At 38.0% G+C, this 27615-nt stretch overlaps 1 protein-coding gene across 2 annotated transcripts in view; it reads left to right on the top strand.

Moving 5' to 3' along the window:
* The window catches only part of VWC2L (von Willebrand factor C domain containing 2 like), a 50040-nt gene extending 26408 nt beyond the window's left edge, over positions 1 to 23632 (top strand). The window contains exon 4 of one of the 2 annotated variants that reach the window (XM_053471062.1): positions 22819 to 23632. In XM_053471062.1, coding sequence (XP_053327037.1) covers positions 22819 to 22835 — 17 coding nt within the window. In that variant the 3' untranslated portion in view covers positions 22836 to 23632. Of the gene's footprint in view, positions 1 to 16334; positions 16653 to 22818 lie in introns of those variants that run through there. The other variant, XM_053471061.1, reaches the window with a different exon arrangement.
* Positions 23633 to 27615: the final 3983 nt, after the last annotated feature.

Genomic DNA, 27615 nt, shown 5'->3' with positions numbered 1-27615 from the left:
TTTTATTTTTTTCAGAACATGTTAATATATTCATAGTTACAAAGTTTAACAAAAAACAACCATTTCCCAAAAAGCAAAAGTAATAAAAAATATATTTTTAATAGGCTCCAGCCCTATAATCTAGTTATACATGTAGATTGCCTACACAGCCAATGCAAATGGCAGCACAAACATTGCAGTCTAGCCACACATAAGAAGGTGCTAAGTTTCATATCTGTACTAAATTGTGTTTTTATATTTTTTTTATTTGAATGTTTATGGAGGGTAGAGCAGGGAACAGGGGTTTTTTTTTACTAACAGAGATCTGAAGGAATTGCCTTCACTTTTCATTTTTGTTTTTAAAGAAAAGGTCTCCATGATAGAAAGCAGCCATATTAAGTTGCCTGTTCCATGGACTAGTCTCTACCTAATGGCAGCTATGGTAGCGTGTGTGTGACTTTATGGTGTTAGAGTGTCAGAGATGTCAGGTTAGTGATGTAGTGATGTCATGATGTATGTGTGTGTAAGTGTATATTAATAAGCGTGTGCTAGTGTATGGTTTTATGGTGAGTGGGTGTGTTAGGTTTGTGTGTTAGTTACACAGGGACACTGAACAAATACTACATCCAGGCACCATTAACACAAGGCTAACCCCTGCACTCGTGTCTGTACCCAAGGTACCAGGACACTCCTTGCAGGGCAGAGAGCAACACGTAATTTGCCACCAGAAGTCTTTTGGGAAGTTTTACTCATCCCTGTGTTATTATCATTTTGGAGAACATAGTGTTTGGTCATAGAACGTATTCTATTTCCCTCTGGTCTCACTATCCGGTAGCTATGAATGGTATTGTGCCATCTGATTTGGTGTATTTCTTTTTCATTTAAAAGTTTGAAGCTCCTCAACTAATATTGCAAGTGGCACTACTGATGTTGATTAAATCAGGAGGTCCTTTATGGTCACTTATGTAACACAAAAAAGGTGTATTTAGGGGATACTTGCAAATTGGTAGTATTATGTCACTAATTGTAATACAATTGTGTTTTATACTGGCCTCACAAATTCAACTACAAGTTTCAAAAACTGTATTGCACCGTGATTGCGCCAAAACGGCAACATCTCCAATATATGTTTCTGAAGCAATGTTAATGATATTTATGTGTAACTCCAGACAGGGACCAAAAGCGTTAAGCCCAAACTTGATTTTAGACTGAAAGAACTTCATTAGACTGGGAGGCAAGGTTAACTCTGTTGTACTCGGCTGCACTGTGATTACCTGTGTGTAGCTGAGTAGGCAGGTGGGAAATTGGTTAACCTGAGGAAACCAATTACCCTCACATGCATCATTTAACATATAACGTCACTGAACATGTAATTAAAAGCCAAAAAAACTTTAATTAAACACAAAGTTAAGTTAGCATTCAAATACGTATTAGCCAGGAGATACAGATCAAAGGAAGAGTGATTTCAAAATGTTCCTGTTCCAGAAAAGCAAAAACAATGACACCTCCCTGAATGTTAAGAAAACATGTCTAGAACGTTAACATGTCAATGGAAGATACAGGTTTAGCTATGTTTGCTGCTTTTAAAATTATTTGTATTTAACTCTACCTCTCCATAGACTGCAGTAATTACATCGTCTAACATTACAAATGACATCACAAATTGCTAATTGCATCATCAATTATATCATAAATATCCTCAGCAATGGCACTTTCTTACTATAATCCAAGTAACATTTAAGCAATGAAGATATCATATCCTACCGCTTGGCATAGAGGATGGTGGAAATGGAGGTAAGTGGTGTGGGTGGCAGGGCACTGCCCTGGATCAGGCATAGATCAGTGCCCAGCCAAGGTACATTGCTGGTATGTGTTTGTACACAACATCTCTAGTGTTTAAGACTTTCTGCCCTGAGGTAAAAACTGTCTTGAAGCTAAAGCTGCATTTTTCATCTGCCCAAACAGAAAATCTAGCAGGGCAGCCTAATTGCAGTGAAAGTTAACAGGTTTCCATTATTGAGTGTGAGTTAATCGCTCAATTCTCTGAGGCTTAAGCAAAACATGGAGACCTAAAATCAATGTTCAGCACTGGCCAAGGTTAACTCTTGAGGACTGGGAATTTGGAAGTCAATTAATACAAGCCTAATCAATTAAATGGTGCCAGTTAATAAATAGCAGCAATAAAAGTTAAGGATAGCCTTTGAATACATCACTTAGATCTGAGATGAACTAACATTTGCCCAGAGTTCAGTTTGTCCATCAGATTCACACGAAACAATTTGTTGCGTTAAATGCATATATTAAAATTGTCTACATCATTTGCATCAGTGCAATTGTTTTAGATTGCTTTAAATAATTGACTTTTTATATGAAGATCTGCATTAAAAAAATCTGATGAATGACTCCTGAAGTTCCCTCCTTAAGTCTCAATTACATAGGCTGCTTGAACAAATCTTCTCTGAAGGTGTTAAATAACTTATTAAAAAGGAACAACTTGCCCCACAGGAAAGCCACACCATCTATTAAAAAAACCACTCCATGTGTGATGAAGAAGAGGGGGTTAATAAGCCATGTTGGGGGCACTCATTCCTCCATACCCTTGGCTGTGGTGTATGGGAGAGTGTGAACCATTTGATAGGTTGCGCCATATCCCCTGACCTACCAAGACTCACGGTACCAGGTGTGCATCCAGTCCTCTGACCAACCCTCCCAATTCCAGTCCCTTTAAAATGGTTCTCTAGGCTACTGCTTCTTGTGCCTTATCACCAAAGGCCAGCAACAACAGGCATTTCACTAAATGTCCCATATGCAACAATGAATTCCACAAGGCTTGCTACCCCTGCTTATTTTGGTTCATTTTCTTATACCCTGCTTTTTGCCTCTCCCAGCCTTCAGCCAAAGGGAGGAGTGCGTCTATTAAAAGTACCGGTAATTTAAAAAGCCGTTTGCCCAAAATCGACTCTCAACATGTTTTATGATCGTATTGGTTTCTGGGCTTTTCCTCATGACCATCTACATAATGGGGCCTACCTTTATGTAAGGGATATTCTCTATGTGTCAGCTTTGTATTGTGCCTTAAGTTTGCTTTGGTCTATTTCTTTTCTTTTTGTACCTATGTTCTATAACATTGTCTTTAGACCTAAAATTCTCCATGCACCCAAAGTTCATTTCTGAAATGTATGCAAGCGAATTAATTGTTTTGACAAACTGTACAATCTCATGATATCGGCATGTATAGAATGGAGGAGAAAAGAGAGATGATAGAATACCCTTACGAAAAATTACTGCAGTTTTTCTGAAGTAATACTGCAGTTTTTTGGACATGAAAAAACTGCAATACTGCACTTTTACTGCAGTATTACTGCACATTTACTGCAGTTTTACTGCATTTGTACTTCACTGTACTGCAGTTTTACTGCAGTTATTTTTGTACGGAAATGCAATAAAGCTGCAGTACATTGAAGTACAACTGTAGGTTTGCAATATAAAAAAAAAGTGCGGTAAATGTGCAGTAAAACTGCAGTACAGTGAAGTACAAATGCAGTAAATGTGCAGTAATACTGCAGTAAAAGTACAAATTTATATAGGGATTCAACAAAGTGCATGAGAGAAGTGTATTTCTGTGGAGAAGAGATCATAGTGTAAAACTAGTCTAATAATTCATGCTTATTTTTAATGTTTTTTTTTTTTACTAAAGGATGGTAAATAAGTTGAATAGCTTTCTAGCAGAAGTGGTAGATGTTAATAAAGTAAGGGGCTTTCAATGTGCATGAGACTGACATAATGGCTTAATAAGTGTATGACAAGACCAATGACCAGTTCAGCTTTCAGTTTTTTCAGCAGACAAAACATTGTCAGACTGTATTGGCAGAATGCTTCTTATTTGCTGTCAATGTCTTCTTTTATTTGTTTTTTTATTAATATTCTTTATTGAAGTTTTTTTTTTTAATGTATCATACACTATCCTGAACTATTTAAAGTAAAAGAGGTGTTTGGGTTGCTTCAAGTATGCTGGTAGAACATTCACAACCTGAATTATAGGATTTGTTATATATTGGAATACATGTAGCCATGAGCTTAGATAAAACATTAGATTTTTATTCCATGCGTAAGATTCATTATCACAAATTTTAGGAATCCAAGGAAACTATGAACCAAGATCGAATATCTAGAGCAGGTCCTAGTCTGTGATGCTACCCATTCAATAGCCAAAGACTTAGAACAAGGAAAGGAAAGATGGGAGGGGAAGAATCATAAAGAGAGACTCTTTCCCCCTCATTGACTTGTAAAATCTAATTTCACTTGTAATGAAATGACATTTCTGCTCATCGTTAATTTTACAGCCATCGGTTGGAGCCCAAATTCCATTCCTCTGTAAGCGTCTTATCATTTTCTCAGAAAAAGACTGCAATTACTAATTATATTTTTGGGGGTTTTATCTGAAAAGCAACAACAGTTAAATATAAACTACACATTTTATTCTATTAATTAGATTTAACTCTTACAAGGGTCAAATGGGATACAATCTCAGAATATATGTCTTTACCAGAATCGATTATATAGGGGAGGTACAGTGGCACTGGTGAGAATGTCTCTCTCTCATTGTGACTCACCTAATGCTTACTGTTTAGTGAATAGACTCTACTTACTGAACATTACTTATAACGTTTTGCCTCTGATTGATTGTGGTGCAAAACTCAGAGAGAGAGTGCTAGGACAGACCTCTGTATTCTAGTAGTAAATGGTCATACAGAAATCTGTATCTTGGTGTTGAAATGTGAACTTCCCATGTTTCCTACTTTGGTTACATGGAACCACAGCAGTAGTGTGGTCCAACTAAGACCCAAATTACAATCTCAGGCACCATAACCCAGTTTTAGAAGTTTATATACTTGTATTAGATGCTGGTAGGTGTTGAACAGTTAGTTTCTAACTCCAGGTACATGCACCCTTGGCTGTAGCAGGACCTTTCAGTAGGTCTAAAACTACAGTGAAAGTAGGTCTGAAACCATGTATCTAAACCAAGATGATATTCCAAGTACACATGTCCTGTATTAGAAATATGGTACATCTATTTGTGAAGGGGAGGTTTGTCCCCTTGTGCTCCATCAAGTAAAGTTGAGTGGTTCCATGAACCATGCACCCACACGTAACTAAACTCTCACACACACACTAATATACACTAACACACATACTCACTTACCTTGCCCCCAGCCCTATAACTGTGGAGAAATGGGGCTAACCCTGTTTGAAGAATTAGGACTGGCACAAGGGGCAATTACACCACTACCCTCTGGACCAGCTTACCCCGTGACCATATGCGATAGCCAGATGTATAGAACCTGTATAGAACACAAAGGGGGAAATATGAAGTGTATAAACAGCATCTAACAAGTTTAAAACACAGGCTGGAGGATGAAATGTTTAATTCTATACAATTTTCCAGGACTCTAGCTAGTCTGGCTGTGGATTAAGCCAGCAAGCTCAGCGTGTTTCCATAACGTGAACGGCGCTGGATACCAGACTGCTGCGAAAATAATAACGGGGAAGCAAAAATGAATGAAGCTGCACCTGAGCTGAGCTGTAGAATAACTGAGGAGAGAAGAAGACCTCGGGTTCTGTACATCGCTTGATTGAATGTATATGACTTCTAGCTGAATTCGTGAGGGGCTTACATAATTCACAAGCCTGTCAGGCATGGGCTTGAAGTCATGCCTCTCTTCTCCATAGGTCCAAGGGAATTGCTTTAATGAATTAAAAGATTATATACAGAGACTTGCACAAAACCTATTTTCTCTGACAGTACCGTAAACATAAAGTATTTAATAATCCCCCCGAACCTACCGTATATAGAGCAATCATACACATGCTCCACTAAACATATCTTTGGAAATCTATTTATCGTTATCTGCCTTGTAGACTTTATTTATATTCCCGTTCAGTAACATGGGGATTACTGTATGTAAATTGTAGCTTTTCTTTTTTCAAACATACAACACAACCATCTGGGTTTACTTAGAAAAATGCAAAATATCTTTTAATAGACATAAAAAAATTGTTTTCTTAGCAAATAGCCAAGTAGCCAACAACAATTACAAACGTATATGATCCTCAGTCCGAATTCAAGATTACAAGATTGAATTCATATCCAGTGGTGTATTTTGGACAAGGTCTTGGACTAGGGTGGCAGGTCCAGTGGGATGTCATCCTTTCTGCTACATAAACGGGAGCCAATCAGGCCCTCTGTAGGAGTACTGCTCAAGTGGCTCGTTAAAACGGAGACCACTGATCTCCATAACTGGCCTCTATAGGTTACTTCCATCGGGCACCACGTTTCTTCAAAAGCGATAGGACACTACTTTGTATCCCGGCGCTCTGAAGAAGGACCATGACATGGAAGGGGTTCTGGCCTAGGGCACTGTCTAAGATTAATGCAGCATTGCTTATACCTATGAGGTATTTCATCTCACTCAACCCATTCAATAGTAGCCAGATCCAAACAGCTGCCACCAAAGCACTACCTTTACCTAGGGTGATTTTATTCCTGCCATTCAGGGACACACTATGAAACAAATGAGATTACACACACAGGCGTATATTAGATTACACACAGTCACACAAACAACCATAGTCACACAAACAAACACAGTGACAAACAGACAAACACAGCCACATACACACAGTCAAACACACATTCTAGTGCTGGCTGCAGCTTACACTGAGCTTGGTGTGAAGGAGGGACTCAGCCAATCAGGAGAGGCTTCTGAACTCTCAGGCAATCAGGCTATATATCAATAAGCTTATTTAATGTATAGAAATGTTGGGGAGATATTTAAGATATTTTTTCAAACATCTTAAACTGTATGGTTGCTGGGTATTGTATCATGTGTATAATGTAAGACTTTCCATTGTGTAACCGGGACATTTAATATAAATTGGGTGAGCAGTACACTCAAAAGGTTAGATTTGAGATCATATCAGTCACTGTAATAAACCACACTCAATTATTTTATGAAAACAAATCAAAATATTATCTCTATAGATGTTCTTCAGCCTGTGGCTTCTAAAATCAGATTACACAAACATCATTATATAAAGAACCCTTACACCTAGATAAGTTATTACTCAGCTTTATAACAGCCCGACACGTCATATCACACGAATGATACAAACGATCTAGATACCCTACATCAATTAACCCTTAGAGCGTCAGCTACATACATAGCTGGCAAACTGGGCTAAGAATGTTTACGACATGATTCTAGACATTGCGCCTATGAATACTGACCCAAACCATAACTAGGTGATGAGGGTAACATATTTGTTAATCTTTGAAATCTGCTTAAATCTGCCTTTTTATTACTTTTCACAGATTGGGTCTTTTTTCTGTTGCGATCACCAGTGGTGTATTTTGGCCAAGGGTGGCAGGTCCAGGAGAGGTAGCCTCTCTGACGCATAACAGCAAGCCCTACGCTACCTTCAGGGCTACTACTCAATGCACCTGTACAAAGGGAGATCCCTGACCTCCCCAAGTGGTCCATTAGTACTATGTACTGTGTGAGTTGGCATAGTAGTCCATAGTTTCCTTCCACACTGTTGGAATATGATGTGATATCTCAAATCCCAGAACTATGCACAAAAACAGCAAAAAGGGAGTCTGCCCTGGGCATTGTTGAAGGTAAATACTGTTTATGTTATTTGTGCCCCAACGAACAAATTCCACCTCAAAGCACTTAAGATGTCTTAATTATTAACACTGTGCAAAACATATAAAAGTATATCATAGGATCCGATAAGAAGATGCATGGCTAGAAATGGATGAAGCTAAAATATAGGGCATTCGCGTACTTCACATAAAGGGATAGTAATGCCGGCCTTTTATTTTTCAAGCTCTGTATATCTCTGAAACATGAAGAATCTAGGTTGAACATATTGTTTCATCGGCCTAAACTCAGTGGGGGGAGTCTTGTCTTGCTCCAATACTGGCTGACAGGCTGAAAGTATCCCGAAACAGGCCATCTGTTTGCAAAACGAATGAAATCACACTCCTCTGAAACAGACAATGTATGTTTATAAAAAATTAAACCCTTACATTCCACCTGAGGGGTCTGATTAAAAATAATATTACGAATTTATGTAATGCCTTAAGTGCTAATCTAACAATAAATATTGATAGAAAGAGATGCAAATCCAAACTTCTAAAACTCTGAATCATTTAATTATTAAGCTTAATAATCAGAATTTTGCAAATACTTTAGAGGTAATGAAGATTAGCAGATATAATCTGTACACTAAATCCGCCAAAAATCTACTCTCATATTACAGATGCTTATTTAAATCCCTTGACTGTTTTAGGAGCTGTCGGTAAGAGACAAGTCAAGAGGGCAAAACGTATCTGAAGAACCAGGAAGTCATGGGCGGGTTTCTGGATCTGCCATGATAGGCAATCGGTGCTCTGCCTGTTCCTTTCCTGTTTCCTCCCAAATAATTCCGAGAGGAATACGCAGTCCAGTGCCCAGAAATAAAAGTAAAGCCCAACTAATTGATGAGTTTATTATGAGGTTTATCTGATACAGCAGCAGGGAGGAGAAGAAAACACGCTTACTCATAGAGCTGGCAAGGGGGACAAGGGGCAAAACACCCCCTGGGCTGTTGTAATTTGAACATTCAGGGCCACTTCCAAAAGTCTTTTTTGTGCATTTAGCTTGTAGTTCATTACTAGAATGTCTGGAGTAACAAAGATCTCACGCAGTGTCTACCATGTCAGGATCCTTTCTGTGTTTCATTTATGGGACCTCTATTTTTGGAAAGTTATGTTGGAGAGGACAGGACACTGTATGCATTGCATCCTAAACAAGTCCTGATATGGGCAGTAATGTATTCTGCAAAACTAACACAAAACCTGGGGGGCTGAGCGCCCTGGTGTGCTGCTGCTCGATTTGCTAGTTACACAGCCCAACAGGCCCGTTGATATTCTGGATGACTGTACCGAGCTGGCACAGCTTCCTTAGAATGTTATGTTATTGAAAAACCCAATAAACTTCTCATTTACATAAGATGTGCTGACTGTTTCCATGTGTTAGGAGTATAATACTCAATAACGTGGAAGAAAAATTAGCAATATCACCCCTCCCACAGGACGGGGAATATTATATTAACTGCCGAGAACGCCATTGGGAGTCAGCTAGCTGATTGATGGAAATGTTCTTCTTTAGAAATTGTTTAAACATACTGAATTCCCTATTTCCAGTAATTAAATAAACTGCAATCAACCACATTTTCTAAGACACATGTAATTTCTACACATTACTTACCAGTGTTACTCTGCAGAAATTATATATGTCCTGCAATATATGGCCGCCCTATATGAAGGGATAGTGGGAGGATTCTCCGATTATAATGGCATGGGTTGTAAAAAGTTGCTGCTACTGCCTATCATTTTGTGTTTTTTTATATTGATCCTGTTGTGACTCAAAAAAAAACCCAAATAATTTAAAATTGACATCTAAATTTTTCTTTCTGGCTCCTAAATACTAAATAGATTTCTTCTGCCTCGATTTACTATTATTAACGCACACTACATGATGAAATATTTAGATATCTTTTACAACATCTAGGATACAGCTGATGTCCGTAGCGTGCCATTAATGGGAGGAAGAATGAATCGAAGGGTAGATGTAACTACAATTTAATGCAGTAGCTGCTTCCACACCAGAGCACAGCAGTGTGTAATAACATTTGCTGGCTTGGAGCAGAGCGGTGGCTGAGGGTAGCATCCATTCCATGTTGGAAAACTGCACATGCTGGCGCATGGTGATTTATTTAATGCATGAGCCAGGTTTTGTGTGCACTGATGACTAACCTCTTCTAAACAGAGTGGGTCTCAGTAATTCTTAGCTTTCAGCAGAGAACTGCGTGCGCATGCATTAAGAGCTTATTTATTGGGGCTGAACCATGCTTGTGACATGTTTATGTCTTGAGTGGAGGAGAGTCTACATTTCCTAACCCCTTCCATACCAGAATATACTAGTGGGTGTTCAGCTGAATTTAAACCACAAAGACCCCATACTTCATTAAAAACATTAGGTCCAGCATAAGTGATAACTAGGCAGAGCATTGTCAAAATTAGTAGAAACCGCCTTATTTTTTTCTCCCAGTCCCACAAAAAAGTGGAGCCCCAGGTATATGCCAGCCTATGGGGATTTCGTCTTTGAGTGCAGTAAGCCATTTCCCGTACAGCATCTTCCCAGCATGTTGTATTGTGTTTGAAACACAGAAAGAATAAAGAAATAGCCTTTCATTGTTAAAATAATATATGTGTGAACATTAAATGTTAAAATCCTACATAGCTGCGCTGTAGCAAAGTCTTATCTCCGTGTATCCTTTTGTGAATATATCCAGTACCTTTTACCCTGGAGCAAGCAGCAAGAACGGAAACGCAGCCACAATTCGGGAATTGCATAAGCAGGCAATACAATATATGAATATTCTGTATATTCAGACAGGGAGGGAAACAGCCACTGCTACCTTCGGCATTTCACACAAAGTTAGTCCTAATTGTTTTTATATAAGCACACATGCCACTACTCCATATAATTGCCCTGCGTGTCCTAGAGGGAGAGATATTGATTTGTTTTTTTCAATTTTACTGTACTTTAATTATGCAGATCTGAGATGTAGATATTTTCCAGATATTAGATTAGATTTAAAGATTAGTGGACTAGTAACATAAATATGGATCTGATATGCCGGTTGTTTTTGATGATCACACACAAAGGATCCAATCAGGAGATCAAATGGGATTTTACCTTAGACAGCCAATGGTCCTTCTAGTTTTTTATCCAACTAAAAAGAGTATCAATGTTTACAAAGTAACATTTTACATATACCATTTTAATTGCTCAATATGTCTGATTACTGAAGTTTCTACTAGACATGTGCAAGTGGGCCATAAACAGACACATTGTTTGATTTGGTTTTGCCCCAATGAACTACATTTCCTGCCCATTCAATTTGGCTGAAAATCAGGGGGATTTTTCATTCGGGAAAGAAATCAGTTAGTCAGTGTCCACATTTACTCTCATTCACTCCCTCATACTCTCTTTCATTCTCGTTTACTCTCACACTCTAAATGTTTTCTCTGTCGACCACTTTTGCTTCTGCTTCCACTTCCGATTCTTCTTGTTCTTCATCTTCTCTCTTTAATCTTCTCTCTTTCCTCTTGTCTTTTATCTTCTTTCTTCTCCCACATCACTGCGGACATAACCAGATGCGAATTTCTGCCAAAATGGCATGCTTCCGGTGCCGTCCTTTCCCCGATCCTCCACCTTAGTTCACCTTAGGGCAAAATGGCTGCTCTATCAGTGACATCCTCTCCGCCGATTAGGGGATCGAGGGAGAGGACGTATCCAGGAGCGCCATCATTTTGGTGGAATTTCACGTCAGGTTATGTCTGTGGAGATGCGGATGACGGTAAAAGAGAGAAGAAAGGATAAAAGAGAGAATATGAAAGAGTGAATATAAAAGATAAAGAACAATAAGATGAAGAAGTGCAAGTGGTCGGCAGAGAAGGTTGGGGACATTTAGAGAGCGTGAGAGAGAGTGAACGAGAGTGAGGGAGTGAGAGAGTGTGAGTGAAAGAGCCTGCAAACTCCATTCAAAAAGTCTGAGCATTTTCCTTAGTTTTCATCTACTTTGTGGAGGATCTACACTCATTCCTGTGGTTTTGTACGAATTGCCAAATTTGCCGAAATTCAATAAATTTACAATTTGTACTAATCTGATTGCACAAGTCTAGTTTCCACTGCTTTCAGGGTGGCTGGGCCCCAGCCTATCCAATGCTCTCACAACGTCAAATGCAAGTCTTTTTGCTGAGCAGCTGAGAAGGAACGGTCCATAGCAGAGAGCTTGTTTATTAGAATCCACAGAAACAGTAGGAGATGAGTGCAATAAATATGATGCAGAAAACCAGTAAACAACTGAAGAGTGAGCCTTGAGAATGCCATGTGGCCCAAAGTCCCTCAAGCCCTGTTCACTGACCAGCTGTTTTGCAGACTGCGCTGGAATATAGATCAGGGAGTTTACTGTACAGAAGAGAGGCCATCAATCTGAGTCTGTTACGAGCCCCAGTGATTCTTTCATTGGTTTCTCTCATTGCCTGCTTCGGAGATCAGTTTAACCAAATCCTCATATAAAGTGTTTAAAGCACAGTGCACTGGGACCATTTCAGCATCAATTCTGACCCTCTCTCAGGAGGCTTTTGGATTCAGGCTCCTTGATGTAATTATGTCAGATTTAATAGTTGGTTTTTTTATTGATTCCAGACAGACGAGCTTTGGTTTGTAATGTGCAAGCCAAGAGCTGTAGCATTGTAAGAATAAAAGAGGCATAAGATATTTTGGAAGGAAATTTCCAGCTTCATCCAAAATATAGTCACATACTATATTCTACCATTCTGTAGCGAAACCTAGAATTAACTGATAATTTCACTTGCTCAATTCAGTTATGTCACCATTATCAGCTCTTACCCGGACAGACAGTATATTGTAATTTATTATATTAAGCAATCACTAGGTACATTTCGCACAGGGCCAAAACTATTTACAGTAAATGTGAACAATTTTGGACCGTCCCAGGTGCAGCCTGCCCCTATGTGCTAGTGGGGCACCCCCTTGATGAGTGCCTACGGGTTTGGTCGAGTCTTTTAACTCGACTTCTTCAGGGGTAGATCAATCATGCAGCTTTAATACAACTAGTCAGTTTCAAAACTCATTCTAAAACGAGTCTCATTGGTTGTGTAATTTAATGGTAGTTAAGAAAAAAAATTACTTCTGGTGTTTTATCAATCATCATTCTTTAGGTATAGGAGGAATCTAAACAGAATGGGGGAACGGAGCATTGGCCCACCCTGCTCTCCAGTTGCTCCACCCCAGGGACCCATATTTACATTCTGGATAGCACCTGTACCCAAATGCCAAAATAAGCATCTCCCTGGGGTTTACACTGTCACAATATACACACACACAGTGGCAGTGGTATGGTGTTATTATGAGTGTGTGTCTGTTAGTACTTGGTGTTAGCATTTGCCTATGGATGGATGTCAGTGTAGGGTCTTAGTGTGAGCGTGAGTGCCAGCTTATGATGTTGGAGTGTCAGGTGTAAACCGAAGCATAGTGGCATTAGGGAGAGGAAGAGCGGGAAAAATAATGTGTTTGTATATATGTGTAAGCGTACAGTGTTAGAGTGAGTTTGCCTGTTAGTATGTGTGGATGGCAGTTTAATAGAAGGAAATATGGGCGTTGGTAAATAAGTCAATAAATGCTCCAATAAAAATACATTTTTTATATTAGTTGTTTTGTTTGTCTTCATGTGTTTCAGTTGTTCTTGGCCTTTTTTCATCGCTGACCTCCTGAAGACGCTTGTCAACCAACTATGCATACAAAATGTACCTAACATATTTAGCTGTTTGTTTGTATTCATACATATACAGAACTGTCATAGAATAAACACAATCTTTATTCTTTTATTAAAAGAGGTATTTTAGAGTTTTAGTTGTGTTTCTCAGTTGTGGTTTATCCTCTTAATAGTCTGTTAGAAAAATGGAACAAAAATAACTTAATTAGTCAGTTGCTAGTTTCTAATCTACTTACCTTCTTTGATTTAATTATATATAATTATGCTGTGCACTTCCCAATCACCCAATCCTAGTGCTGCAAAAAAAAAAAAGAAAAAATAACACAGCTTCTCAAATGTTGTGCCAAAATAGAATTGGATGGGAATTTGTAAAAAACGATGTGTAGGCAATAATAGTAGGTCAATTTATGAGTACAACAGTCAACACGGAGACCTTCATCTAGGTTAAAATGTCAACCATGTCTTTCTTTAATAGATTTAGAGATTTTGCACATGTTGGTCAGTTCTGCTCTTGAATAAGGTAATACCCCGGCTTCTGAACCCAAGTGATAAATATGAAAATATATACCCTTTTAATTATTCAAGCAAAAGAAAGCAATCTAGATTAGTAGAACATAAATTAATCTGTAACTACTTCCAGAATATGGGTACATCAGTAATATAGAGGGACATGGTGTTTACCATGCTGGTCCAAAAGCATTTTATGATGTAGGCTGGAATTAGTATGTACTGCCATGGCATCTAAAACTGTGTGAACAAGCTTCTTTTCGGAGAGGGTATCCGTGAAAACATGCTTATACCAAAAGATGATGATGTTCTTGAAGGCAACATGGCCCAGGTACAACAGAAGGAGAAGAGCGACAGCACTACTATGACTTAACACCCAGTTGGGCCTCTGAAACACAACCAAATATACATTCCATCCTAATATTCATGTATTGTCTGGATGTTGTCCAATTACTTCAAACTCTTGCAGTTTAAACCAATAAAGCTTGGTTCTTAAAAGGGACAGTGTAATGTTCTTAAAAGGGACAGTCTAATGTTCTTAAAAGGGGCAGTCTAATGTTCTTAAAAGGGACAGTCTAATGTCCCTGGCACCCTTACTATGGGATACTGCTAAGGTACTCTGCTAAGGTACTCTGTGAGTTTAATATGATTTCTTTCAAAAAACAAAAAAGGAACACCAGACCCCTACGCGCATTATTCAGCAGATTATCCTGATTTTTCTAAACAGATCACACAGAAATTTAAAGTTTTCATAGGAAAGACAGGTCTGTGAGTCCAAATAGATGGAAAAACTACACAAAATAGCTAATGGAGTATTTAGATGAAGCTCATGCCTTTTACTAGGAAACATAGAAAAAGATGTAAAGTCACATAAGCTTTCAATACTTCAGATGGAGTCCTTGTGTCTACAGACAGATTTACCTTAGTAAATAGTCTATATTTATAGAATTACAGTTTAATCAGGAACACATATGGCGAATGCACATTGCTGTCTGTTTCTGGTTAAAGGAGCCACATCTAGTCATCCTAATTGATGTACAGATTTCCCGGCCTAATACATCCATTTCTTCCTCAGTGAGATTAGCACAGAACACACAATTTCACTTCTCTTTCATTTATCTCTATTCTGGCTTTTAGTACTTTTTTTTTGGTCAGAAAGGAAAAAAAATGCTGTGAGAGTCAATTAGAAAATCATGCAATTATAGGAATAGTAACCCTTAAAGAGTCTATTAAGTGAAATTTAAATTGCTGCAGAGCACTGTGATTTCCCCATGAATACTAAACGGACTCATTTACGGCCAGTCCTATTATATGTGCGTCCAAATGAATTTATATCTGTGCCATGTACGTGCAAGGACAGGCATTCTGATGGGGACGAGAAGGCGGAGGGGAGTTCACACGTAGATTTGCAGTGAACAGTCGTGACTGAATGGGATGTGTTGTTGTGTTATGTCGCAGTCCTCTGAATTGTAAATAATATACAGGTTTTACTCGATGCATGCCACAGAGAACAGCCGCACATTATAAAACTCGCAGGCATGTCTATGGTTCACTAACATATTTGTGGTTTTTATTAACCCTTTCGAGTCTACTGTTCTAGATGATATTAGAAATCGAATTTGATGAAAAATAAGGGAATACAAAAAGCTATAAAATAAAATAATATTATATTAAATCAGTAATATTCAAATGCACACGGTTTTATAAAAATACTACATTTTTGCCTGTTGTGAATACCTCATTCAGGGCTCTGTTAGAGATAGACATTGAGTTGGATACATTGGATGGCTGCAGCTGTTTTGTAACCAAAGCTTGCATTTGTCAAAATTTGTGTCTTTTAATTGGAACATCTGCTAATTTTCTGGCTGGAACGAAATGAGAAAAATAAATATTTTAAAAAAGGAATAAAAAAAATGATGTTGTAAAAGCATAAACAATAACGTGACAATACCGGTATTTCAAAGCTGTTTTTTTCTATCGTTTGTAAATGTACTATGTATTGCCATAATTTAATGTTTCTTAGCAGTATCATGTCAACATGAGGCACTGTACTAAAGATGTTTTTGGGTTGAGAGTAGATCATTTTGGACATCATGTTTGAAGAGATGGGGTACTCTGGCAGAACTGTGTGTAGTCACTGTGATGTTGGTTGGACACAGTTTTATCCCATGATATCTGTATATGAGTAAGCTTTGCGACAAACTCCAATTTACATAAGTAGTATGCATAGTGGGACTAAAAGTAAACAAATGATTTACAGCACTAAAATAGTATAGATTGTGAATGGTCTTTCGGGACTTGTGGAACTGCATTTACGTATTTAAGTTTCTCTAACAGTGAAGAGGCGAACAAAATTCAAGTTAGACAAAGTGTGGTGAGCCATGTGGATCCAAATTGCTGAAGCTCATCTCACATCCTGTCTGTTTGCCCTCCAGGTCCAAACTGCTTCGCGGGCACCACTATCATCCCAGCAGGCATAGAGGTCAAAGTGGATGACTGTAACATTTGCCACTGCCACAATGGAGACTGGTGGAAACCAGCACAATGTTCCAAGAGAGAATGCCATGGAAAGCAACCCCTATAGACTCTGTGTGCCTATGCCCAGCGGACGAATCCAGAAAGTACAATATCTACAACCAAACTATTCGCCAAGTGAAGAGCTTTACACAAATGAGGCATTAGACTTAGAGGATGAGCACAGATGTCAGGATGCAGAAAAAAAGTAGAAAGCATTCATTTGTTAAAGCATTGGATTGTTCTGGACTCACTGTGCACACACCAGAGAAATTCAAATCCAGAGATCTGCATCATCTATTCTGTTCCTTTGGGGACAACTTCAGTTTCCTGACAAAACGTAACCAAACAGAACACAGAGACTTTTATTGTGACACTGTGAAGGGAGCTTTGGTTCCATTTAATCGATTCTCACCACGTTTACCTGACAGTTTTTTGTCTCCATGCTCTGTTATTAGTTGTTGAGTTTGTTAAACTTGAGTTTGTGTGTGTTTAACAGGAGGACAAGAACATTATAAACTGTATTCTGTTGATACATTGCTGCTACTTAACAAAACGATTCCAACCTATTTACTGCCAAAGAACGCCTCAAATTGGTGCATCACAAGACCATCTGGCCGTAAACGCCAAAGGTTTAATGTGCAAATATATAAAAGGCAAAGAGATATTTTCAACTTTTTCAAAAATTATTCTTCCATGGCAAATTTGCCAACACTAATGAACCAAAAAGAAAATTAAATTAATAGGGGCACCTAATGAGAGCACAGTGGATTGCATTACTGATTACTCCATCACTGGCAATGTTAAAATGTCAGTCCTAAAAAAGGGCAATGTGCAGCCGATTTCTTTTCATCTATACCTCTAGTGGTCCTTATGAAACAAGTCTATTGATAACCATAGCATACATAACAAAGGCAACAACAAAACAAAAAAAAACTAATCTCCCAAGTGTAGCAGAAAATACGTTTTTTTTTTAGTAGAACTCATGTCGTCCTCATGTAATGAATGATGGGTGTTAAGTCCAGAGGTCCAGAGTTATGGCAGAAGTTATATTTCTTATGTTCCGCATAATGTTTACATCATTATGGCTCGTAGAGCTCCAGAATGTGCCAAATCAGATGTTACGGCTGGTTCTATAGCATAGCTGTTATCTTAGTACATTTCGTGTATATTTTTGTGCTTTTATTTTCCTGCTTCTTTTTTTTCAGCAGCAAACGGTTAACAGTAACAGGTTTCATGTGAGTCCATCAGCTGTTAAGTGTCATAACGCTGAAGCAAGAGCGTGCCTGAAATCTTGTGGGAAGCTGTCTCGCGTGCACCAAGATAATATATTGTGTGCGCTCCTGCACAATAATATTTGATGCGTCAGAAATATATGATTAAAATATTTTGTTAAGTACAAATGTGTAATATTTGTTAAACCACAGTTCTCTTCTGATGTCCCTGTGCAGGGCGTGACACAAAGTTACAGATTTCAGTGCTTGCATCTTCACTGCATTTCCAGAGGGACCGGGTTGTCTGATTCACATATTCACCATTAATCCCAGGGAATCAATATTCCTAACCTCTTTCCACTTGGATATCAACTCTCAAAAATGTACATTTCTATTTTCTGGATTTTTAACATGCTTACGTAGCTATGTTAAGGTTAGAGCAGCTTTGATACATAAAAGGATGGATCACCACCAGAAATACTTCCTATTACTTGTAAGTAAAGAAAAGAGGAAGCAGCCCAGGACCCAGACACTCCACAGGGGTTCACAGCAACTGGCCTTTGTATCTGGTTATATGGAAAGAGGTAAAAGCAGAGATGCTGAGATAAAGGGATGAAAAATGTAACTATGCTGTGAACGAGGGGTACAATGATTGTTGGGAAAGGAACAAAAGGAACAAAAGCCTAGAGGTAAGGAAACTTGTGCAGACTCACAAGCAGAGGCTTGTCCATAGCCTCGTTAATATTGCAGATGTCCCTGATCATAGTCATGGGGTAAAGTTGGCAGATAGGAGCTAGCCAAAGATGGGCTGTGATTTTTGCCCTCGTGTCTATTCACTCCTTTGATTTCTTGAGATCTACTTGATGTTGCTGGCCTCAAGAAAGTGCACCCTTTGCACATGGTGAGTCCATGATCAGCCTCATCGATGGGAAAATCTAGTTTGGGGATGAGATGATTTGGAGATGAAACGACGTAATGAGTTCAAGATACATTTATCAAAGATATAAAATCGAGATTGTATTTACTATCCAGGTGAGAAACACCAGCTCGCTATTTTCTACTACATGGTTAGAAATTCCATCATCACGGAATACTGCAGGAGGCCCTTGGCCAAGTTGCTGAGTTTCAGAATGCAAAGAAGAATAGGAGTAGGCAACACTGAGTAAGCAACCTTATAATTAGCAAGTTTGTGACAAAATTCCTAAGTGATACATAAGTAAATTGCTGTTTAACAATTGAACGCCATACAAGAGTGGCCTCAATTTACTCATCAGGGAGACCTATGCCTCATATAAAATTTGCATTTTAAGTGATTGTGTATTTTTAGTCAATACTAATTTACATAAATGCTACATTCTTTAGAATGCTTTATTCTTTAGAGACTTTGCACTTTTGCACTCTATAAATGCATACTGTCTGTTTTTCTTGTGTAGTACCTATCACCACACACTACTATACATAGATCTAATAAGAGAAGGGAAAGGTATTTAATGCTACTGTATGGGCTTAAAAAATATGAAAAATGAAAGCACAAGGAAGATGTTCCATTTTGATTTTTTTCAGAACTTACTACACCAATGTTTTCTATTTTAGGCATAAGTGTAGTCCCTTGCAATTAGAGAGTGCTAAATCCAAAAGTCTAAATTTTGGCACCCATAACGTAACACTATGTACAAATTTGGTACAGTATATCATGACAAAAAAACCTCTTTGCTGTGACAATACAGAAAAATACCACAAACAACACGAAGCAGAGGAAGGATAGGTTCTTCGTTAGTGGAGGGTAAGGCCATGCAAACATAGAATGAAAGTAAAAAGCTGAAGGAATTGCCAATAACTTGATTAAATCTTAGTGTTAACAAAACGCGACCATCCATTTCTATTTTGATCATTCCAAAGGGACCAACATCAAGGATTGATTCCATGGACATCCAAAGCAAAAAATGATTGTATCTTGCAATGTACATTTATAGAGGGCAATGAATGATCCACAATGTGCTTGTAAAAAATAAACTACGGTAAAAGTAAGTTTTATTTTAGTTATGTCAGCCAGAAGTTCACTGATTTTTGATGGAACAATTCTCACGGCCTTTAAAATCTCCCCATTCTCCTTCTAATTAATCACAGCGTCAGAGACGCTGCATTTTAATGCCCTCCTCTTGGACATTCAGCTGCAGATCCAATTTAATTTGTTGAGCTGTATCGATTAATTGTCAGTCCTTAATCTTACTGAAGGATCCGTGTTTTGCTTCCAGGAATTCCCAGTTCCTGAATATTCCTGATTTATTAACTCTTGTATTGCCTATCACAGACACTACTTGTGTTTGTGCCAATTCTAGTGAACATATAGCCACTTGTTTCAACAAGAGAAAATATAGGGTGAAATAAACAGCTAGCCTGGTGCATCTTAAGAGTAGGTTGGACAGCTCATTTCAAGGTTGTGAATCCAACTCATCCTTGAAGTTCATGGACAGTTTGTCAATACAGACTTACATATGTTTTAATCTTTATGGTAAAAATGTGTGGCTAAATAAAGCCTTAGGTTACCGATGTCATCTTAAGTGACATATAGGTCTAGTAAATCCTGATTGAAACAGAAACAAACCAAAAAACTGTTTATCCTAGTGGTATTATAAAACTATAAAAAGGCATTTAAATATATCATGATCTGGATTCAGTCTTCTGTTACCTAATACCTAATATTACCTAATAATGGCATATTACTTCCACCAGAATTATAATCTGCATTATATTCCCCCAAGTACTAGACTCAAATAAATCCTGTGTCTCCTTGTGTCTCTGGTTCTTTTTGTAAAGGATACAGCATACTTCTTTTGCAGCAAACTGGTGATAAAGTTTGTGCAGAGGGGAAAAAATCAATGTTTCCGCTTATTTATATGCGTATGAAACTATGCAGTGTCCAAATGTATTAAACCGCCTGTAACCTTGAATCTGACTAAATGTAAAGACAACTTTGAAACCAGTTTGCTTTAGAACAATAGTGAGAATTGGTCCCCTTGCATATATATATATATATATATATATATATATATATATATATATATATATATATATGCCATATGCTTTCTGGCTTCTGTTTTTAGTGATATTCATTGTATCTGTAAGAAACACTGTTACTAGTCATCTACAAATAATGTTAATATTAACGGTTTCTCTGCCAGAAGGGCAATATATTGATGCACACTGGGAAATATTTTTAACCCTGAAGCGGGGTGCTATCACTGGTCAGAGCTGTACATTGACTTAGGCCGACTAGGATTAAGGCTGCTCTACAGGGGGCGGCATAAAAAGTTGTCTGCATCGCCCGCTCAGGCACCCTTACATGGCTCTTTCCAGATAAATTAGTGGAAAAAGAGAAGCATTCTCCACCTCTCTTTCTCCACAAATCTATCTGCATTACTGGCCGCTCGATACACTTCTGAAGAAAAGGCTTAAGCAAAGAAGGCACTGTTAGGCTGTTTGGGCACACAAATGGCAGCATTAAGCTCTTTGGGGACAGAGGTGGCACTGTAAACTTGTTTGGGCACAAAGATGACATTGGTAAACTGTTTGGGTACAAAGATGGCACTGTTAAAATGTTCTGGCACAAATATGTCACTGTATGAATGGTGGAAAGGGTGTGTGAATGTACAAACATCATGCTCACATCATGGACTGACCACATGCTAATTCAACCAATTTGGTTGAGATGAATGACTGATCTTGGTGAAAATGGTTAAAATAAGACTCTTCATTATTTCAATTAAAGCGTATTATCTCTTAAAATAATAGATAAAACATTTGAAATGGTCCACAAACTTCACAAAATTAAACATAGAAGGTGGGCCTCTTAATGCTACCACAAACATGAAGTCAAAAAGTAAGAGACAACATGATAGGCATTAGTATCAAACAATAATTCTGCACAATAACCACATTCAGAGTCTTACATATTTCCACCAAAGCAACATTCCACTCAAACTCAACATAGAATTTGAGAGTAGGAGGTGACTTTTGGCCATCTATCCAGTTTTTCTACCTCGTGTAAGATCCCAAACACAACATGGTCGTTGGCCTTGTCGTTTGTTTATTAGATAGCTTTATGCCTATCCCATGTATGTGTAGATTACCTTCATGTATTAAAAACATATAAAAAACATCTGATATTATTGATGACAGAATATGAAGAACACAAACACAGACGTATACCTTAATTTCATATTTAGGGTATTTTTTCACATATCAACATATCACATAAGTGATGAACACTGGATGTCAAAGGTTTAAAAAGAGATGAAGCAATGTAGGGGGGTAAAACATAGGTCTGGTTTAGAGAAAAAATACACCAAGTATGACTAAGTAAGGTAGGAACAATGGCAATAGAATTCAGAGTGTGGTTTGTGGGTTAAATAATGCCATAATCTTTCTGAGCTTGTGATGAATAAAGAAGGAAGTGCGTAGGAAATCACAAATACTGTATAATGCAAATGTGCTGCTTAGTAAAATATATTTTGCCACATGCATTCTCAAATCTGTCAGTGTCTTTCACCCCCAGAATATAAGGACCATTTAATAGAACACAGGAAGGTTACCTGATTCTATACAAACATCTCCATTAATGACACTTCATTATAAATACAGGTGTCATGGATTTACAACAGCTTGAGAGGCTTCCGATGTAATTTGATGGAACAAACTGAGATCCTCTAGACCGTGAATCACTAACCCATCAAAAATAAACAATATTACAAGGATTCAGAATGGTTTTGAAGCTGCAGAACATTCAAGTATGACAGGAAACAATTCAATAGCATGCGTTGTTACACATGTATCCACACGTGTGTAGACACACACACATACAGACACACAACTGGGACTGGTGCTTCTCCTGCTATTGTAGTATGGTCAATCACATGCCGTTTCTGGGGGGGGTAATGGACATGCTCTGCTTCCTGGTTTGTTATAGCAGAGTGGCCACATGTATGATTAAGAAGCAGACCTTGTTGGATTAGTTAGGATTTAAGTATAAACCCCTGGCATCCATTAAGGCATGTGATTGGCACTGAAGATAGAATGTACTGGAGATGTATCTAACTTACTGCCTAATGATTAAAAAGCAAAATCATTAAAAAAGACCTTTCATACCTAGCTATTTTTTTAAAAACTCATATAACTATCTCTTTCACTGCAGATTCTGCAACATCGTAGACAAAACACAGCTGGATACACCAGGAGTAAATCCAAACGCACGGGTAGAATGATGTGAACCGCCAACTAAGGAACATGGTGCAGTCATAAATAAACATGGTTTACTTAAATACCTGGTCGGTGCTTGCCAAGAACGGTATGATGACTATGAGCAGCTCATCAGCTCCCACCCAGATGTTACTAATTAACTCATAAAACTGGATGTCACCAAACTTGGGACCACTCTAACACCCAGCAGGAGATATATCTTGAAAATACGGAATCTCATATGGCTAGTTTTTGCATTTGTGACGCCTACTGAGCTTCAGATTTGCTTGGCACGCTGTGTTTCAAGAGACATCAGAAAGAGCAAAAGGATATTAATGATCCCTCACAACTGGTGGAAGCTACTAAAGAGAGATGTAACGATAACGCAGTGTAAGATATTCCATGTTGAGCCATGCAGACATCTTTCGCAACATACATTTTAAACAGATGAGCAGGTTGAGCAAGCCTTCACACAGTTACGCGAGAACAGTATAGACGCATGGGTGGACATTATATAAATGATCAATAATAAACACTGAGCAACCACTCCCCAAGCTGCATCTAAATGGGAATTTTAAATCAATTCTGCAGAATATGTTAACATTACCATTAGTTGAAACAATAGAGAATAACATAAAAAGTGTGTTGTGTATCAGGGATCATACATGCATATGAATGCTGCAGTGAGTCGCAATTCGCTTTTTCCAGACCTGTCTGAATCATTAACTTTAAAGTGTTTTTTTTGACCGATTAGCATGGTTTTTTACAAATTGAACCTGAATTACAATGTCATTTTCGCCAAAAAGTGAACATGGAGGAAAGAATGGCAAAATGGGTGGAACGTGGATAAGGATGTGCAAGGCTGATAATAAGTATCATCACATTTCTCTTTAGGGGTCTTACTTTCAAGTATCTCTTTCATGGTAACCAGCTAGTCTGCTTTATGCGGAACCCACCCTTACCTCTGCAACAGCGACTCTGTAGCCACTGGTAACCACACAGGCCTGTTATTTACCTGTGTCTGCCACATTTGGTGCTAAAAATGGACATTTGATTTCGTTATAGTAATGGACTTTTTATGTTTTACGGCAAATAGAGCTGTAAGCTCTTTTACACGTCTATATGTATTACTGTCATAAGGTTGCTAACTCAGAACATTGTATCCCATTCCTATTAAGACTCTCAATGTTTTCTCTTCCAAGTCAGTTTTTTTTCCTTCCACTCCTATTCATGCTGAGATTTATACCCAGTTACAATGGTTGAGGAGGGTATCTATGCAATCCTGCAAAAGAGATGTTTTTATGGACCACACCTGAAAGAGAACAAAAGCTCTACTAGTAGTGAGTAACTTTGCTACACTGAGTATGCATGTGCCTAGGGACACACGCATGTACCTATGCACACCTGGGCTACCAAGTTGCACAAGACCCTGAGCTAAGCTCAGCCTTACAAGAGTAAGGAGAGCTTGGTACGAGCATTTTCGTGCATCTCGTACCATTAAAATTAAAAAAGTAGGGTAAATTTAAATCCAGTGAGGTTAATTTAATTGTGTGTAGTATTTATGATTTAGGGAAAATTCAGTGGTTGCCCAGTATTTGTTTTAATAAGAGTTTTCAGTCGCACAAACCCCTCTTGGGATTTCGAGTGAGTGATGCACATTTATTAAATATTTATCCAGTCTTTTCATTGGAAAAAAATAATTCTCTATCTGCAAAGTGGTTGAAATGCGTTGTGAATCGCTTGTCTGTTATAAAGAACAGATTGTGGAAACACAAATAATACTGGAGCCGATTGTAAATAAATCACAAACAGTCAACCCCTTTGTGTTCCAAAGATTAGGGATAATGGGAGTTGTATTACACAGCAGTCAGGGTGCTGGATTGTGTATAACTGGTATGGACTGGCAGTTCATTTTTCAAAGCGCCAGAAATTATTTAGTTGCTATGACTTGTTCTCTTTTCAAGCACAAATTGTTAGAACTACAGTGAAAAGATGTGCAGAAAGACCCGTCTGTTATAGTAATAACAAAATGCCGAAATGTCCCATTACACTGTCAAGACAAAGTCTGGTATCAAAGTTTTTTCACTAGCCCTAAGCACACAGAGCTTCCAGATCACATAAGAAATTGGGTTGTTAAGCTGTGACATGGCTGAGGACACGCTGGGTGGAAGCACATAGAATAACTCTTCGGCACGTGCTTCAAAGCACTTCCTATATGGCTCCGTTACGTTGGAGTATTATACGACATAAAGCAAAATGAAGTTGGTCACCATGGATCTCAGAACGTCTAAGAATTGTTAAAAAAGTCACGACTCTCGTTTGATCGCAAATGCGTAAATATATTCTCAAAATGAACATCTTATTTTTGTTCTGCCCCTTTATGACTCTGGAGTATATTCTGTTAATTATACTCCACTGACACGGATTTGACAAGGAAATTGCATCTCTTCTTCATCCTCTGCATATATTCATACAATTAGCTAGCACTTTGAACCAGTATTGATGTCTTCTTTAAGGATTAGTCAGTGATCAATGCCCTCCTCCTGTTGGATACTTGCTTCCCAACAACTAGGATGGTCACCGAGACACTTGAATACACGAAATGTAAAGGGATTCTGCAAATACATGGTAGGTTGTTAAATCGCGCTAAGCATTCACAATAAGAGTCATTAGCAGCTATTACACCCATTTTCTATGCCCCGGTGAATTTTACATGTCCTCATTTTTTATTGTACTTGTACTTTACAACATTTTTATTCCAAGCCATTCTGTGTTCGAGAATAAAGTGATGTTCATTAAAATGGAACTATGAAATATGGAGGAAAAGCTAAAAATACCAGATAGAAGAGAATTCTAATATCCTTCGACCCGGGAGTTGAAAAAGTCCCTGATTTTGGTTTGTAAACCCTCCAGAATATAAATACTAATCTAGAACACATACAAACGTGTTCCCAGGCAGCTACTGAACAAGAATCTAATTGTCTTGACGTTAAATGTTACATTTTCTAAAGGATAACCTAGACAGCATTTCAAAAACTGATCTGTTTTAGGATTATACTAAGAAAAAGTCTATTAAATAAATATAAAAAACACATTTCCTTGAAGGACCTACAGTAGTCAATCACTAGGGCAGGAATATGGAGATTTCTTGGTATCGGTGCTCTACTTCTTGTTTATAAAGACGTCTTCATAGGACAGGCTAAGTAAATGAACTTGACGCAACAGCAGAATAGAAATATTTTTTATTCCGATCGCCCAAATATTGAATCTCAGCTATCCAGAGATGAGAAACTGAACGCTATGGATACCAGACGTCCTACAGCACAAAAGCCTATTAAACAGCCTCTGGCTGTTAATGAAACTGGGCCAAATATTTTTTAACAAGGGCCCCAGAGTGACATTTAACAAATAACAGCTATTGCACATCCGTGTGTGTGCGCAGTTTAAAGTGTAGCAAAATGGTCACATGCCAACAAATCTTACCGTCACCTGGGACCTCATTAGGGACTCAAAGTCTCAACATGTCATTCCATATCAACAGACACCAACTCTGAAGGAGCAATAGACTTGAGTGACAATTACTGGGCTTTTGTCGCTTAAACTGGTCGATTCATGTGCACAGATGTCATACATGGCAATGTGTAAGTTAAAAGCACCACAATACATATCAGAAACAGAATTTGAGTACAGTTAATAACTTTACAAGAAGGCAAGCGAAGGGTCATTTTATATAGACAAATTCTCACTTGTACAGAAAGACATACATGTTTAGTTGAAAAGTAATTGTTAATTTAGCTTAAATGTTTGTACTTTTTTAGTTGTGTAACATCAATGCATCTGCACTATATTATTATCAGAAATTGCAAACATTAGAAATTAAATACCAGCTCTCTTATTTTGTTCTGTATTCGGTTTTATGTGATAATTTACCTTTACAACTAAGCTGTTATTGTTATAAATTTCTTTCTGATATTTTTTTCCCTTTAAATACGACCTTGAGACGCATAACGTATTGGTCTTGTTTGTATTAGCATGAGTTTCAAGCAGTTATATGCTTTTGAGTTCTGCTTCATTGAAATCGATTTTTCTTTTGTGATTTTGTTTCATTACTCGTAACACCAGAAGAACTATCTCCATGTAATGATTTTGCATTCTAAAAACAGGACAGTGAAATTCCACTATTGGATATAGGCGAGTAGTTTTTGTGGGATATCACTAAAAAGAATTATCATTAATGGTTAGTGGTAGAAACTTAAGATTTTGTAGCCAAATTTTGGATTCCAGGCTAATAAAACATAAAAGCCAATGCAGCCATGGTTAATATATATATATATATATATATATATATATATATTGTATCTATAGGCTGGATAAAGTAAAATTAGATCAATTGGTACACATTTTGTGCATGTAGACACCCTGGAACTGTCATGCAAGCCAGCACTGGAGCTAAGTGGCAGTGAATGTAATGTGTGCATGCTGGCAAGGAGTATATGTGTTTGGATGAACGCATCTTCGTGAAGCTTAGGAGATGGGAGCAAGGAAAATGCAAGGGGCAGAGGAATCAGCAAAACCCCTCTATTCATTTGGAAGGGAAAAATGAAAGGGGATATGCATTAACGTGCATATGATGGGTGGAGCGTCTCATTTTAGACTGCCTATTAAATACGGGCACCTTAGACCAGCTGCAACTCTTTAACTAGGCAATGAGGGCTCTTCTAGACTTTGGAGCTTAAACATTATGGGAAAACAA

Source organism: Spea bombifrons, chromosome 7, assembly GCF_027358695.1.
Source record: "Spea bombifrons isolate aSpeBom1 chromosome 7, aSpeBom1.2.pri, whole genome shotgun sequence".
In the NCBI taxonomy this organism is placed as follows: domain Eukaryota; kingdom Metazoa; phylum Chordata; class Amphibia; order Anura; family Pelobatidae; genus Spea; species Spea bombifrons.
Note: the sequence above shows the minus strand (reverse complement) of the source record. Positions and strands in the feature narration are given on the sequence as shown.